At 31.4% G+C, this 15,175-nt stretch overlaps 3 protein-coding genes across 3 annotated transcripts; 1 reads left to right on the top strand and 2 right to left on the bottom strand.

Annotated features, from left to right (window-relative positions):
- Positions 1 to 398: 398 nt before the first annotated feature.
- LOC120782892 lies at positions 399 to 2,519 on the bottom strand. The gene is made up of 4 exons (XM_040115442.1): positions 2,028 to 2,519; positions 1,809 to 1,961; positions 1,302 to 1,740; positions 399 to 1,232 (listed from the first exon to the last, which is right to left on the bottom strand). The coding sequence occupies exons 1-4, from the start codon at positions 2,233 to 2,235 to the stop codon at positions 452 to 454; spliced, it is 1,581 nt and encodes a 526-aa protein (XP_039971376.1). The 5' UTR covers positions 2,236 to 2,519; the 3' UTR covers positions 399 to 451.
- Positions 2,520 to 2,593: 74 nt separating this feature from the next.
- Positions 2,594 to 3,628, bottom strand: LOC120766161. The gene is made up of 2 exons (XM_040091507.1): positions 3,158 to 3,628; positions 2,594 to 3,095 (listed from the first exon to the last, which is right to left on the bottom strand). Exons 1-2 carry the CDS (start codon positions 3,614 to 3,616, stop codon positions 2,667 to 2,669), a joined length of 888 nt encoding a protein of 295 aa, XP_039947441.1. The 5' UTR covers positions 3,617 to 3,628; the 3' UTR covers positions 2,594 to 2,666.
- An 876-nt stretch (positions 3,629 to 4,504) lies between these two features.
- On the top strand, positions 4,505 to 7,652 carry LOC120782613 (dual specificity mitogen-activated protein kinase kinase 4). Its single transcript, XM_040114981.1, has 7 exons — positions 4,505 to 4,976; positions 5,031 to 5,072; positions 5,138 to 5,377; positions 5,690 to 6,279; positions 6,346 to 6,486; positions 6,729 to 6,814; positions 6,890 to 7,652. The coding sequence occupies exons 2-7, from the start codon at positions 5,042 to 5,044 to the stop codon at positions 7,062 to 7,064; spliced, it is 1,263 nt and encodes a 420-aa protein (XP_039970915.1). The 5' UTR covers positions 4,505 to 4,976; positions 5,031 to 5,041; the 3' UTR covers positions 7,065 to 7,652.
- Positions 7,653 to 15,175: the final 7,523 nt, after the last annotated feature.

Here is a 15,175-nt window from a genome sequence, read left to right as displayed (position 1 = left end):
AAAAATTCCAATTATTTCTTATTGCCACCGGAAATGCATTTATTTCATTAAACTTTTTTTTTGGATATATCGTGTAAAATATTATGGTCTTACTGTCAACTATTGCAAAGTACTACACAAAACAACTTTTATATTATATTTGTTGTCTTCAAATTGTCAAAAAATTATGTTATATTTGGTAAATGCCCTTCTTTTACTCTATAAACTTAAAATTTAATTAATTCATATACATACTTAAGGATAAAGTTAAGTTGTCCTCCTTAAACCTCCTCCTTAAAAATGAACGTAACATAACTAATTTAAAATTTCCATTATGGGCAAAGGAGACGGAGCAAAAGAAAAAATTAACAAAAACTGTTTTAGCTAGAAATTGTAAAATTAAGATAGTTTTTTTTTTCAAAAAAGCTTAAAAACATTCTGGTGCATATATACTATATTTAAAAAAATATGTTTAAACTATTTCTATCGTAATTGCATATTCAGCGAATGTTTGATCTATATCGTTCATATGAGTTTCCAAATTTACATTTTCTGGATCAATTATGTTTTCTGGTGCAATTACGCTCTCTGATTCAATTATATTTTCTGTTTCAATAAAGTTTTCTGTTTCAATTAAGTTTTCTGTTTCAATTAGGTTCTCTGTTTCAATTAAATTTTCTGTTTCTATTATATTTTCTGTTTCAATTAAATGTTCTGTTTCAATTAAGTTTTCTGTTTCTATTATATTTTCTGTTTCAATTAAGTTTTCTGTTTCAATTAAATTTAATGGATCAATTATATTCTCTCTTTCCACCATATCAATTACTTTTTCTGTTGCAGTTATGTTTTCCGCGTCATTTACATCTTTTTTCGGGTCGATTTTATGACGCCACATCCATCTCTGTAAAGTGCGCACTGATGGCATAGGGAAACCATTATCGTAAAGCAACTTATATGTTTTGCCACTTGATCTATACAGGATTAAGGATTTGGCAATATCCTCTTCATCCCATTGATAATTAAGTTTTAAGTTTTTCATTTTGTTAATTTGCCCACTGGTGAAAATAGAGTTTAGCTTTTCCTCTAGATTTTTACATTCCTGAGTTTTATTTTTTAATCGCACATTCACTCTACTAATCCTGTTTGCATAACGAATATCCTTCTCTATATTTAGTCTTTTCCACTTTTCAAGCTTCTTGCACAGTCCCTTATTGATTCGGCGCTGACAAATATTATCCTTTCGCAAAAGTGTGCTGTCGGTACATAAAATAAATTCATTTATATATGCTTGTTTATAGTTAACTAAGAATGAATGCACTAACATCTGTTCCCGTAGCTCATCCACTTCCTCAAACACATTAACAGGATAGTCCCTTTTGTTCCCCATCATTACTTCCTCAAACTGAACTTCATTGTGGATATAGTCTTCAGATATTGTGTCTTCTTTGTCATTACTTACGGTAAAGTAAAGTAAAGAAGTATTGTCTGTAACTAGCCCTAAGTCTTTGGTGGCTTGAATACTTATTTCATCATATCCATTAGCATTTATTTCTATTTGCTCTACGGGGTCTTCCTTGTTTGTAACTGGCGCTGAGTCTTTAGTGGCTTGAGTGCTTATTTCGTCAAATCCATTAGCAATTAACTCTATTTGCTCACCGGTATCTTTTTTGCCATTTATATTGTTTACGACTGGCGCTGAGCCCTTGGTAGATTGAGAGCTGCATATTTCGTCAAACTCACTAGCAGCTAACTTTATTTTCACTAAAATTAAGTCAAAGTTATATTCATTAAATACAGTTGCCACTTTGATTAATGGTATTAAAGAATACCTTTCTGTTCCTGGTTATACTTTCGTAATAGATCATTGACAATTTGTTTTTGGTTCCTCCGTTGAATACGTAGCTCCCGTATTGTTGGTCCAGTCGATATTCGCCGGATAGTGGGCACCGCATCGCGCTTTATTTTCAGTCGCAGTGCAAAACCTTAATATATTATGTAAACTTCCGTGCAAATAATGTTTTTGCATTGATTTAAAAGCATATATTTACCCATTTTAAATTGTGCAATATTTAGGAAGTCGTCGTCCTTAAAGTGGTCTCTGCAAATATACTTACCCCGATAGTTAAATTCTTTCGGTTGCTGGCAAAATAAAACCCATTTATGAGCAACAGCTGCGTCGGTTGGAAAGCCATAGAAGGGTTTTTTCAATGGATTTTTCATATAATCACTACTACAGCCCATCACTGAACATTTCATTTTTAAATTATTGAAATTTTATACGCTTATTTTCCAAATATGTAAGTCTGCGGCTCTTGTTTATGTTGCAATTCCTCTTCTTGCTTATGACGTCATTCACACTGTAAATTCTGTGGGGATAAGTAAGAGCAAAGCTGTCGCTTTTTTAGCTGTCATTTCAGACAGTTTTAATGTAAAAATGTTTTTGTTTTCCTGAGGTAATTTCGAAGTGCCGAGTTAACAGTCTTTTCTGTATAAAATCTGGGTCCGTTCCGGTTACTTAGACCCTACTGACGTAGGAATGTAATTGTCTCCGCTGTATCTACGGTATGATAGTGTAACACTAAACTGAAAAACAGAATTCTGATACAAAATTCGAATATATTGCGTATGCTTTAAACACATTTATTTTAATTTTTAATTCTATAATTATAATTAATTATTCGCACTAACTATTTTTCATAAATGATTTCCGAAGTGCCTCCTGTGTCCGTTTCTACAATTGGCGATCGGGCGGATATCGTAACGGTCGTTGTTGTGCCGGTGTTGTAGAGGCCCATATCGGCGTCAAACAAAATTTGTGCAATTTGATGTTCTATTACGTTTTTGACATGATCACTATATTTTCGATGCTTTGTAGAAATATATTCTCCGAATATATCACTAGAATCTCGCCTTTTGAATTCGGCAGCGTTTCTGTTAATACAGTAGGAGTTTGTACTCTCTTTTTCTTTAGTCATTACAGGGTGCGTTACATCAAATGTTACACTTCTTCGCGGACTTTCCTTCTCATTTGGTCTCATACGCTTCGAATTAATCTCATAGGAGTCCTGACTGTGAGAACCATCTTTTTGTAATATTTCGTCCAAAGGATCATGATGCTATAAAAGTAATTTTTATACCATTAGACATTATTTCCACTATTTTAATTTTACATACATACTATATCGTGTATGGGTCTTCTATCAAATGATCTGTCAGCCATAAAACTCATAGCATTAAACGCGAACCACTTTGAAATATACTCTTTGTCCGCATGAGAACCGCTTAGAGCTAATTCATATTTTTTACGCTCTCGACGATATGAAGCAAGGAGCGATTCCATCTTTTTCTTAGTTTCAATGGCACTCCTTCCCAACTCATCGCTGATGTTATTCCAAGCCCTGTCTTTAACGTTGCTTTTCTTATAGTTTCTATCTTTAGGATCCCAGAGGCAGCGATTTTTTTTAAAAAGCTCAATGAGTCGTAATAGCATGTCTGTTGGCCAATCCATTGGAGAAATAAACAAAACAAACTTGTTTGTAAACAAAATTCTTGTCAAATTTACTTTAATGAAGATTTTTTCGTTCAGTACTAAAATATAGCGAATGAACAAAAGTAATTTGTTCTTACAACTGACCATTCACAGTAAATACTTTTGACGAAATAGAAGTAATCCTACAAGGCAAGTGACAATCAATTTGCCGATAATTTGACAGTCATAGTTGAAAAAATTTTGTCAACACATCCGTACTATATAACATCTTGGGGCGGCAAAACGATCGTCGCTGTTTTTTAATATTCAGAAAAATACTTCAACAAATTTTTTACAAAATTTATTTTAAAAGATAAAGAGTTGTACACTCTCCAAATTTTCAAAAATGGTATTTAAAAACTCCAATTCGGGCAAAAATTCCTGCAAATTGTGTCAAAAGTGTACAAGATGTAGGGCGAAAATGGTTTTTTTCTATGGCTTTTAATAAGATGTCTGGTAAATTTACTATCAATTTCCTCAAAAACCGCATTGTGAGAATTTTGGAACTTCAGAATTTGCGTGGCTTCTAGTTCCTAAATTTTATGTACTTAATATCGAAGATATTCTGTAAAAATTCACTTTTGTTCGAACCACCTCATGAAACTTCTAGGTAGGTAGATAAAGGGGGGCGGCAGAACATCCTTGGCCCCGGGCGCCCGAAGTTGTAGCTATGCCACTGAGATTGACAGTTATTTTCTGTAAAAAGTTATCAACGGCCAGTGGGGATTTTTTGTGAAAGTCGTAATATTAATATGTTTTATCAATTTTGTAATTGTGATTTGCAGAATAAATATTAAATATTAAATTTATTTTGATTTTATGTATTCCAAACTTTTTAAATTAAATATTCGCAAATCTTGATATAATTTATTGTTATGCACCATCATTTAAAGAAATTTTCCTTGAAATTGACACACCCTAGTGCAAAATAAAAGGTAATCTAGAATTGTTAATGCATTCCATTATATTCGAATGCAACGCTACAATTCTTTGACATTTTCTTTCCAATAATTTTCAGTGGATTCATACAAAAGAACTTATAAACTTTTCACTGAAGTTAAAAGTGTAAATTTAATATTTTGTGCAGCAGTTTGTTACAGTTTTTTTACACGCGTTGTGCGTGTTACTTCAATGATATATATTAGAACTTGTATCCGTAGACAATATAGTCCGTAGTCAGCAATAAGTACTGAAATTGATTCGTGGCCGAAATTGACAATTGTATGACATACAGTCATTCTCCTTGCTGCCGTTGTATTTGTACTCTGTTGTTCCTTCGCTCTTTCGGTGTTTTGTGGAAAAATCGAAAAGGATCTCTTGTACCTGCAACTGCAACGAGGTGCTGCATTAATAGCGGTTTAATTAAGTATTAAAAATAATTATTCTGTGGTCGACAAAAACAACTGTGAAGCTCAAAATATCCACATAAAGTTTGTCCATCAATAAATTGCCACCTTTAGGAGACGCAGTGAGAGTCGTTATTTTGATTAAGTATACTATATTCTAATAGTACCTTAAACAGAAAAAAATCAAATGGCCGAACGTCCAAGTAATCTTTTTGCAGGTTAGTCAAGCATAATTAATAATTTGATTGAAATTATATACGTTTTATATTACACATAAATTAAGCTGGAAGTAGCCGTCCTCGCAATCCGCCAAGTGAATTGAATTTGGGCAGTTTTAATGGTCGCCAACCGCCTTCATTTTCTTCAACTTCATCCGGTTCAGCTTCGTCCAATTTGTCTACATCGTCAGCCTCCAGTTCCTCTTCACACAATTTGGTGCAACGATTTTGTGCGCCACCAGCACCAGCACCAGCACCAGTAGTGGCACCGGTAGCACCGCCGGCTGCAACAACAAACAATCAAGGTAAATATAAGTACATCCAATTTTTTTTTTAACTAAGATAAAAAAACAACAACATTTTTTTAACTAAGAGATACCGGGAACTTCATTTTGATCGATTAGCTTGTAATGGCAGTTATATGCTATAGTGGTCCGATTTAAAAAATTCCTTTGAATATTGAATTGTTGAGCTATAACCATTCGAAATTTCTTGAAAATATTTTGTCAAATAGTTTTTTTTTTTATAAAAGCTTAATTTTGATCGCTCAGTTTGTATGTGAGCTATATTTACTTATTTATTTATTGCACTACAATTATATTTAATCACTTTTACAGAACGCACCCGTGAACGCATAAAACAACAAGCCTGCGGAAAGCTACTCATCGATGAAGAATGCTATCACTTTACTTCGGATGATTTAACTGATCTTGGTGAAATTGGCCGCGGTGCTTTTGGCACTGTAAACAAGATGATATTTAAAGCAGGCAAGGTAATGGCTGTGAAACGCATACGATCCACTGTCGATGAAAAAGAACAAAAACAATTGTTAATGGATTTGGAAGTGGTGATGAATTCAAACGAATGCCCCTACATAGTACAGTTTTATGGTGCGCTCTTTAAGGAAGGTGATTGCTGGATATGCATGGAGTTAATGGATACCTCATTGGATAAATTCTACAAATACATTTACGAACGTAAACAACAACGTATACCAGAGTCGATATTAGCTAAAATTACCGTGGCCACTGTGCAAGCGTTAAACTACTTAAAAGAAGAGTTATCGATCATTCATCGTGATGTTAAACCCAGCAATATTTTGTTGCATCGCCGTGGCGATATCAAGCTATGTGATTTCGGTATTTGTGGCAAATTAGTGGATTCGATTGCGGAGACCAAGGATGCCGGTTGCAGGCCATATATGGCGGTAAGTTTGTATTAGCGTTTAAAAATGTGATTGCAGTTATGAAATTGTATAACTTTTTTTTCATAGCCTGAACGCATTGATCCCGAGCGCGCTAAGGGTTACGATGTACGTAGTGATGTCTGGTCGTTGGGTATAACGCTGATGGAGGTCGCTACCGGTTTGTTTCCCTATCCGAAATGGGATTCAGTTTTCGAACAGTTGTATCAAGTGAGTATATTGATATATGTCAGTTGTCTGATTTTGGATGGGTGAGCTAAATCGCTAAAGAAGGCGGCAGAGGTTTTTGCTATTGTAACAGCATAAAACAAAACTTAAAATCTTAGTGGGAGATGCTGCTGTAGTTCTTGTACTTAGGCGCCTATTTTTACACCATTTCGGTTTTCCTGCGGTCTTTATAAATCAAACGGTGGGAGAATATAAAATTTATTGTTTATTTTATTAATTTTCAGGTTGTGAAAGGTGATCCCCCACGCCTACAGACTTCCTACAATGGCATGGAGTTCTCACAGGAATTTGTAGATTTTGTGAATACATGGTAAGCACAGCAGTACTGTGTAGATATATAGATTATATATATTTTTTATTTCTCTTTAATATTTCAACCCGTTAGTTTAAACAAAGATGAGAGAGAACGACCCAAGTACGGTCCATTGCTGGAAATGCCTTTTATATTGCGTGGCCAGCGCAGCCACACCGATGTAGCTGTCTACGTAACGGATATTTTGGAGAAGATGGTCAAAGATGGCATAACCGAGTTCACAACAAATCAGCCGGCTGAAAGTTAATGGGCATTCCAGTTAATGTATTAAATGCCATTTACCGTTTTTAGCAATACAGAGCAATGGTAATGTGAAATTTTGATAGATTTGATAGACGAGTAACGTTAGTAGCAGAATGGTATGCAAATTGTATGCAAAATGTGTGTGCGTGATTAATTGTTGAGACACCTCCGGTTAGCTGTTGTGTTGCTAAAAAAAAAATTTACGATATATAACAAAAACAAAAAAAAGAAAACAAATAACGAAAATTCGAAAAAAAATAAATAAAAATATGTAAAACCATATTATTTAGTGGAAAGTGAAACATAAAATATAGTACGATAAGCAAACACTTAGCGCTTTGCATAAATGTTAGTCATAAATATTTTGTTGTTTAGAATTGTAAGAAGAAAGCGTTTATTTTTTTAGCAAAACGAAAATAATAATAATAATTTTTTTTTTGTATACAATTAAGTTCATATTAGCACTTTTGCATTGTTATGTCATACGTTGCTGTTCATACTTGTGTTGGAAATGTAACGCTTTTCTATAGTCAACATATTTTGCGCCTTCGATTTGAAAATACAAATACAAAAAAAAATAATATTAATAATATAGACAGAGTAAATTTTCTAAGAAAAGAAACAAAAAAATAAAATAAAAAGTGAAGTAAAACTAATCAAAAAAGTAAAAAAACGCAGTAATTATTTGCAATAAATACGAAAATTGCATTTTATGTAAAAATAATAGTATTCAACATTTATATACACTTCAAATAAGACAAGAAAAAAAAAAACAAAACGACAACATTTAAATACCCACACGCAAGCATCAAAGTATTTTAAATATGATAAAAGAATTGTTTAGCAATTTGGGTAGAACTCGTAAAAATACTAAAGTGAAAAAAATATGAAATACTGCATATTGTAAAAGCAAATAATAAACTTAAAAATTAAGTAGAATATCGATAAAGAAATATAAAATGTGTAGTGTGTAGTGCAAGAATCAGGGTTGCGATTTTTTTCTAACACAGTTTTTGTATTAAAAATAGATTTTCAATATTTAAATCCGATTTTGAAAATCTTATTTTTAGCACATGGTGTTGTAATTACAAATAAAATTTAAATTTCTCTTAAATTAATTTTTTAATTTTAATTTTAAATTATTTTTATTTTTAATTTTAATTTGTACATTTTTTTTTCAATTTAACTTTAAAAATTTTTTTTTAAATAAATTTTATTTTTAAAAGCTTAATCTTAATCTTAATATTTTTCAATTTTAATTTATTTTATTTTCAATTTACATTTTTTAATTTTAGTTTTTAAATAATGATTAATATTAAAATTATTCAAAATATTTTTGTTTTAATTTAAGTTCTTAATATTTTTTATTTTAGTTTTTTTTTTTTAATTTTAATAATATAATATTTTAATTGATATGGCCACGGCGATAATTTTAGTTCTTAATTTTTTTAATTTTGGTTTTTTTTTAATTTTTATTAAAATTATTAAATTATATAATATTATAATAATTATATAAAAAATTGATCTTAATTTTGATAAAAATTTAATTTACTTAAAAAATTATCACAAAATTCGGATTAAAAAAATAAAAATAAATTTTAAAGCGATTTTTCGCAAATTAAAAAAAAAAAAAAATTATAATACGGTTTTTGGGATTATTTTTTCAATCCGTTATTTGGTATAAAATATTATTTTTAATCAATTCTATGTTTAAGTTAAATGTAAATTCAATTATTTTAATGCATTAATTGCAACCCTGGTTGCAAGCACGCATAATTATAACATTACACAACAAAAATGAAATAAAATTTAACTTTAAAGTGAAAATATGCCGTAAAAATTATACAATTATTTTAAGCCAATGTGAAATGTTCAATCATAAGCAATAATTGCGCGCTATTTTTTAAGTGCATGTATAATTATAAGATACGAACCGTAGTTGACCCAACAATGCAGCAGCGAATAAGCCATATGAGTGTACTACTCACACCATACATACATACAAGCCAATTTAGGCCAAACACACAGCACGTAATATTTCTTTGAGAATACAAAAAACAATTATAAAAACAAAAACAAATAGAAAATATAAGTTAAAGTTAAAGAATACACATAAAATATAAGCTAACCTAAAAATTTTGTTAAAATTAGTAGTGGCTTGTGAATATACATACATACCAATAACGATACATACACAATTACATGTGGTAATTACAGTAGCATATCCCAAATAGTAGCCGGCTTACAAAATTTATTAGTAAACACCATATAGAAATAAAAATTAAATACAATAAATAAAAGTAAATATCAAAGAGTTGCGCAATTTTTGGTTTGCCATTGGAGCTAGATAAAAACGTTGAAATTGGTGCAAAGAAAATTTGTATTATTTTTTACAATTCGTATAAGCAGTGATTTGCGGTCTAAAGTGATTTTAATTAGGTGAATTTTATGTTTGTAATATATTTACAAATACATAATGTATGTATATGTTTAAAAAACAACAACAACAACAAAGAAACAGGTAACAAAAACGCATAACACCACTGATATTTGCAATAAATTGATCAATTTTAGTAGTGTAATTGAAACCATAACCATAAATGCATAACCGAATGCTAATAAGTCGGTTAGTGTATTGAAAATCAAATAATAAACATTACTGATTAACAAGCGTTTACTGTGCCTACAATTACGAGTATTGTTCACACAGCAAAAAAATTAAAATAAAAAAATTTTAACATTCTTTATTAAAAAAAATAATATAAAATAAAATAAAAGGTAAAAGGTTAAATTAAATACAAATATAAATAAAGGCAAAAAATTAATAAAAACTGAAACTAAAATTACATAAATAAAAAATATAATAAATAAAAAAAGTTAAATTTAAATTTAGAATACAAAATAAATTAAAATAATAAAAATATAAAACAAATTAAATAAAAAATATTAAAAATACAATAAAATACAATAAAACAAAAGTTATATAAATAAAATAAAAATATAAATATAGAAAAAATTTAATACAAATAAATAATAAAAATATATAAAATAAAATAAACAGTGGTTATAAATTAGATAAAAAGATAATTTAAGGCCAAAAATGAATACAAAACTAACAATTCATATTCAATTAAACAAACTATTATTAATTTAAAAGTCGTAATAGTTTTATTTTAAATAAAAAAAAAACACGAAAACTAAAAAATTTATCGAAAATAAAAGTTTATAGCATTTTACTGTTAAAGAAAATGAAAATAAAAAATAAACTATGCAAATTGTAAATAAAACAAATAACAAAAATAAAAATATAAAATCAAATAAATAAGCTAAAATAAAGTAAACAAAAACAATTAGTGAAATTGGAAACCGCAAAACGAAAGTTTAAAGTCTACTTATAACGAAAAAAATAAAAAATAATAAAAGTGAAGTTTTAAAAATCAATAATAATAAATAAAGAAAATATTCCAACTAAAAAACTTAAAAAAAAAACGAGTAAAAAAAAACTGAATAAAATATCATAACAAAAAAATTACAAAAATATAAAACAAGTATTAAAGAAATAAATAAATTATGCCGATTTAACAAATAAAACTATTAAAATAATTACAATTATAGCAATTTAATAAACAAATTAAAATTAGAAGAAATAACATAAAAACAACAACAACCAAACATTTTGAATGGACTAAAACCAAGAGCTTGTGCATTTGATTACTTATCAAGCAAAGAATAATATGGTTTACTTTGCCATACCTTGTTAAAAAAAACTTAAAAAACCAAACAAAAAAATATAAAAAATATTTTTTCGCCTATTGTGAACGAATTTATAACTTTTTGTAGACTTTTTTACTGTAAATTAGTTATTGTAAATTTTTTGTAATTTTTACATAATAATTCGTGATGTTTTGGCAGTTTTTACAAAAACTCGTTTTTTATCAATCATAAAAAATCGAAAATGTGAGTTACTAAAACTAATTTTATTTAAAAATAACATATAGTTGAACTTTCTTAACTCGAATGACCACAAACTACAAAAAAACTTTGAGTTATGGAAAGAAATTTGTATAACTTCCATTGCTAATTCTGGAATTCGAGTTTTGAAAAAAGAAAATATTTTTTCTCAAACTTGTATTTGCTATAAACATTAAATATTTAAACAATTTTTTTTTCTCCAATTTGTTTTTGCTATAAACTTTAATTATTTTTGATAAAAAAAATCTAAAATTTCTTTTTCTAAAAAAAAAAGTTTTATTTTCCGATTAGTTTTATTGCAAAGTTTAATAATTAAAAAGAAATACAATTTTTTCCTCAATTTTTTTTTGCTATAAACATTCACTATTTTCGAAAAAAATTTAATATTACACAATAAATGCTACAAAACAAAACTAAAAAGCACCGTCACTAGCACCGTTACCGTCACAACAGCTCACCGTCGTACATGAAAATATGTCTGTCTACGATAAACAAAATATTTATACCAAGCTGCACACCTACACATACATATGTATACATACATATTATCTATTTGTATGTGTGTGTGTAAGCATAATTAAAGCCTAAAAACGCCACAAATGCAATCAGCGTCCACTTTTTGAAATGCCTATTAAGCGTATAAAAAAATATATGTACATACATACATAAATGCACACATACATGCGTACGTATGTGTACAGCTAAAATTACTTTGCTAAAACAATATTTGCATATTTTTACACGAACAAAAATACTTGGAGACTATTTAATAAGCTAATGAGCGTTGCATACGAAGCTTTATGACAGCAGATGGAAAACAAAAACAAAAAAAAACAAAAAGATTCAATATTTATACAAAAACCAAGAATAAAGCTTTCAAGTCAGTGAATAATAGCTGCGCCTAAAAGCATGCTTTTTATAATTAAAACTTTTCAAAGTCACAATTACAGCAATGAAATTACACTGCAACAAATAAAGTAAAAAACGAAGAAAAATAATTGAAATAGATTAAAAAAAAAACAAAAACTAAGCAGCATGTTGTATGAGTAAATTAAACAAAAAAAAAAAAAATAAATACAAAAATACATTAAAATATTAAATACATACTTACACACAACTCTTTAACAATGTAATTTTTAACAGTGTGGATCACGCTAACACAACTACTAAGCATAGCTGGGAGCCTTAAAAAGAAAAAGGATCTATTAAATTTTTCTACAACTTTCTACACACCTTTACTCTTAAAAAAAACATCACTTCACGCCCTTAGATTAATTCGCCTAACTTTACTTTTTGAGTTTCATCTAAAACCTTTAATCCATTCTTTAAACATAACTATAAAAATAATACGTTTTGTCTAATCTAGTTACCTGAAATTGAATTTCAAGCGAAATCTTGGTAGCAGATCACTAGATTGCTGTCAGTACGGCTAGATTTCTGCTAGGTTGCTGAAAGTAACGGATTATAACGAAGAGAGAACCGCCATAACAGATGTCTTTGCTAAAAATAATGGATTATAATGAAGAGAAAACCGAAGCGCATTCGTCTTTATCGCTCTAAACTTTAATTAATCAACAGTTTAAGCATATAAACACATTTTTTGGTTCCATGTGCTTTGAGAACCTTATCCTGATTTTGGTAGTGGCTGGACGCAAGATAGGATTCTTTTTGACCACAACCTTACGCCTGTTTTCCTTTTTAAGCACGTCTGCCCAGATCTCAGCTCCGTATAGTAGGACGGCATTAGGAGCTTTCTCTTTTATTGGCTAGGGCCTCCAGTGTTGACCATTGGTCTGTTCAGTTGGGAGCTGATCTTCGCTGTCTTTCCTACTTATTTGTTAGAAGTAAAAGCTCTGATTTTTTCCCTAATGAGCTGGAGGTTGTGTGAAAAGAGCCATGCTTGCGTCCAGGTCATGACCTGATTAAACTTTCTTCTCGCTTCTTCTGTGTCTCTTGCTGTAGTTATTGCTGAAATATCGTCCGCGTAGTCAATTAAGTACGATTCGTCTGGCAATTCGAGTTTTAGTATAGCGTCGTAACGGATATTCCACAAGTCTGGGCCTAGATAAGATCCTTGTGCGGCTCCTGACGTGACCGCTATCTGTCGTGATCCCTCTCTAGTTTTATACAGAAATTTTCTTTTACTAAGGTAGTTCCGCTCCACAGCTCTGAGATAGCCGGGAATTTTAAAGGTTTTTTCGAGAGCGTCAATCATATTCTCTCATCTATCGCTGTTTAAGGCGTTTCGCACATCTAAAGTCGCCAGCAACACTATTCTTTTGTATTTATGCTATCTATGCTGCGCGGCTTCTACATTTTCAATTACGCATTTTATAGCTCCTAGAGTTGATCTACCGAGTCTAAAACCGGGTTGTCTACGGAGAGTCCTTCAGCTTCGTTGATAGCCGCTTCGAGTCTGGGTTTAAGTAGCATTACATAGAGCTTTCCCGCTGTGTCAAACATGCATAATGGACGTCATGCTGATAACAAGTTGGGATTATTCTTTTCCCTTCCCACCAGCCGTTGGAACAGGGAACATTCCGACTTCGATGCAGGCGTTGTAAAAGTTCAGTAGTACTGCAGCGATTATTTTCAGGATCACCGTTGGATTCCCGTCCGGTCCGGGTGACTTGTTGGCCTTGAGCTTACCAGTGGTTAGTTTCAGTTCTTCGAGGGTACACTGGGAAATTTGTGGGTATCTTAGAGTGTGTTCTGGATCACTAATCCTTTTTTCACGTGTGGGAAAAAGTGCGTTTACGATGTGATCTATTTTGGTTATGTCAGGTGGCTTTGCTCGAACGCCGAGTTTCTTCATTACTATATTTTTTTGTTAAAATCCTCTCGTAGTTTTCCCATTTTTTTATTTTTGTTATGCTGCTTTGGATTGCTCGGCTTCTCGAGATGCGACTCTTCTGCGCCTGGAGCTAGTGTAGGATTTGCGAAGGCGGGGGCATGTGCGAATGAGTTGGGCGAAGTTTTCAGTACACCAGTAAACGGCAAGTCTTTTCAATTTCTCCCGGCTCCCGGCACTTATTCAGCTGAAGAGACTGATAGCTGCACAAAGCGCTGAAAAGCTTAGTATGGAGTCGAACTGTAGTACTATATGTATAAAGCTTACCCGGTATGATCTTGTATGACGAACTTGCCCATGCGTTGCAGTGGGGTACCACAATTTTTATGAAGATGGAGGAGAGAGTGCGAAGAGAACAGCATTTGCAGCAGGAATGCGCCATGCCAAGCTGCTTCTGGGTGGATACAATTTAGTAAGATTTTAGGTAATGATCAACCTCCCCAGAGACAAATTCCGCTTCCTTGTCGCGCTCTATATAGGACACTGCAGGCTCAGGAAGCACTTGTCCAACATGGGAAAAGTCTCTGGCAGAAACTGCCGGTTTTACGACTTGTAACAGGAAACTTCAGAACACCTGATTCTGGATTGCCCAGCAAATGGAAAAAGGAGGCTAAAGGCCCTAGATACCATCTGCGCGGACAGGCATGACATCACCTCAGTCGCGCCCAGTAGGCTCCTGGAATGCTGGACTTTGGAGACCATATGTGATATAGAGGAGGGCACAATAGACCGTAGGACCGAAAGAAATTTCAGCCGGATTCGTGACTACATTCAAGTGTCTTTTACCAAGCTTTTATGTTTACAGGCATAACATACAGGCTTCAAGTCTTCAGTGAATCACCGTAATCCTTGAAATCACCGCTTGGCACATAAATGAGTGGATTTTAGAGAGCGTCGATCTTAAAGCAACTTGTAAAGGCACACTTTTTCAAGGGACCTTCTAGAGTCGTAAACATCTTTTTGTGGTTTTAGGTAGCTGAAGGGTTATGCCGATATAAATAATAAATAGAACGACGCTTTTTTTGGATTGCCTTGTGAACTTTTGTTGCATAAAGAGCTTTTATATAAACGGCAACAAACGCTTCATTACTGCAGCTGTGTGCTTTATTGGTCCCAGGGTTGTGTTTACTGTTGTTCTCTTTTGTATTTCTTCTCAGCTTTTCTTCTAAAACATTACATCCACAGATTTTGTTAAAACACTTACGTAAGTTATTAAGTACACAGTATTTTTAAAGAGCAAATTTTTTATAGAAAATAAATTATGTACAGTTGTGAGCATATAGTCATAAATA

Source organism: Bactrocera tryoni, chromosome 1, assembly GCF_016617805.1.
Source record: "Bactrocera tryoni isolate S06 chromosome 1, CSIRO_BtryS06_freeze2, whole genome shotgun sequence".
Lineage (NCBI taxonomy): Eukaryota > Metazoa > Arthropoda > Insecta > Diptera > Tephritidae > Bactrocera > Bactrocera tryoni.
The sequence above is the reverse complement of the archived record's forward strand: the minus strand, read 5'-3'. Positions and strand labels throughout refer to the sequence as shown.

Coding starts and splice junctions, on each gene's coding strand:
- LOC120782613 (XM_040114981.1), top strand. CDS start 5,042: ATGGCCGAACGTCCAAGTAATCTTTTTGCAG. Junction 6,487..6,728: donor TTTTCGAACAGTTGTATCAA/GTGAGTATATTG, acceptor ATTAATTTTCAG/GTTGTGAAAGGTGATCCCCC. Junction 6,815..6,889: donor GTAGATTTTGTGAATACATG/GTAAGCACAGCA, acceptor TCAACCCGTTAG/TTTAAACAAAGATGAGAGAG.
- LOC120782892 (XM_040115442.1), bottom strand. CDS start 2,235: ATGAAATGTTCAGTGATGGGCTGTAGTAGTGATTATATGAAAAATCCA. Junction 1,962..2,027: donor TATTGCACAATTTAAAATGG/GTAAATATATGC, acceptor TAATATATTAAG/GTTTTGCACTGCGACTGAAA. Junction 1,233..1,301: donor GATGAGCTACGGGAACAGAT/GTTAGTGCATTC, acceptor ATGTACCGACAG/CACACTTTTGCGAAAGGATA.
- LOC120766161 (XM_040091507.1), bottom strand. CDS start 3,616: ATGGTCAGTTGTAAGAACAAATTACTTTTGTTCATTCGCTATATTTTA. Junction 3,096..3,157: donor GAAGACCCATACACGATATA/GTATGTATGTAA, acceptor TTACTTTTATAG/CATCATGATCCTTTGGACGA.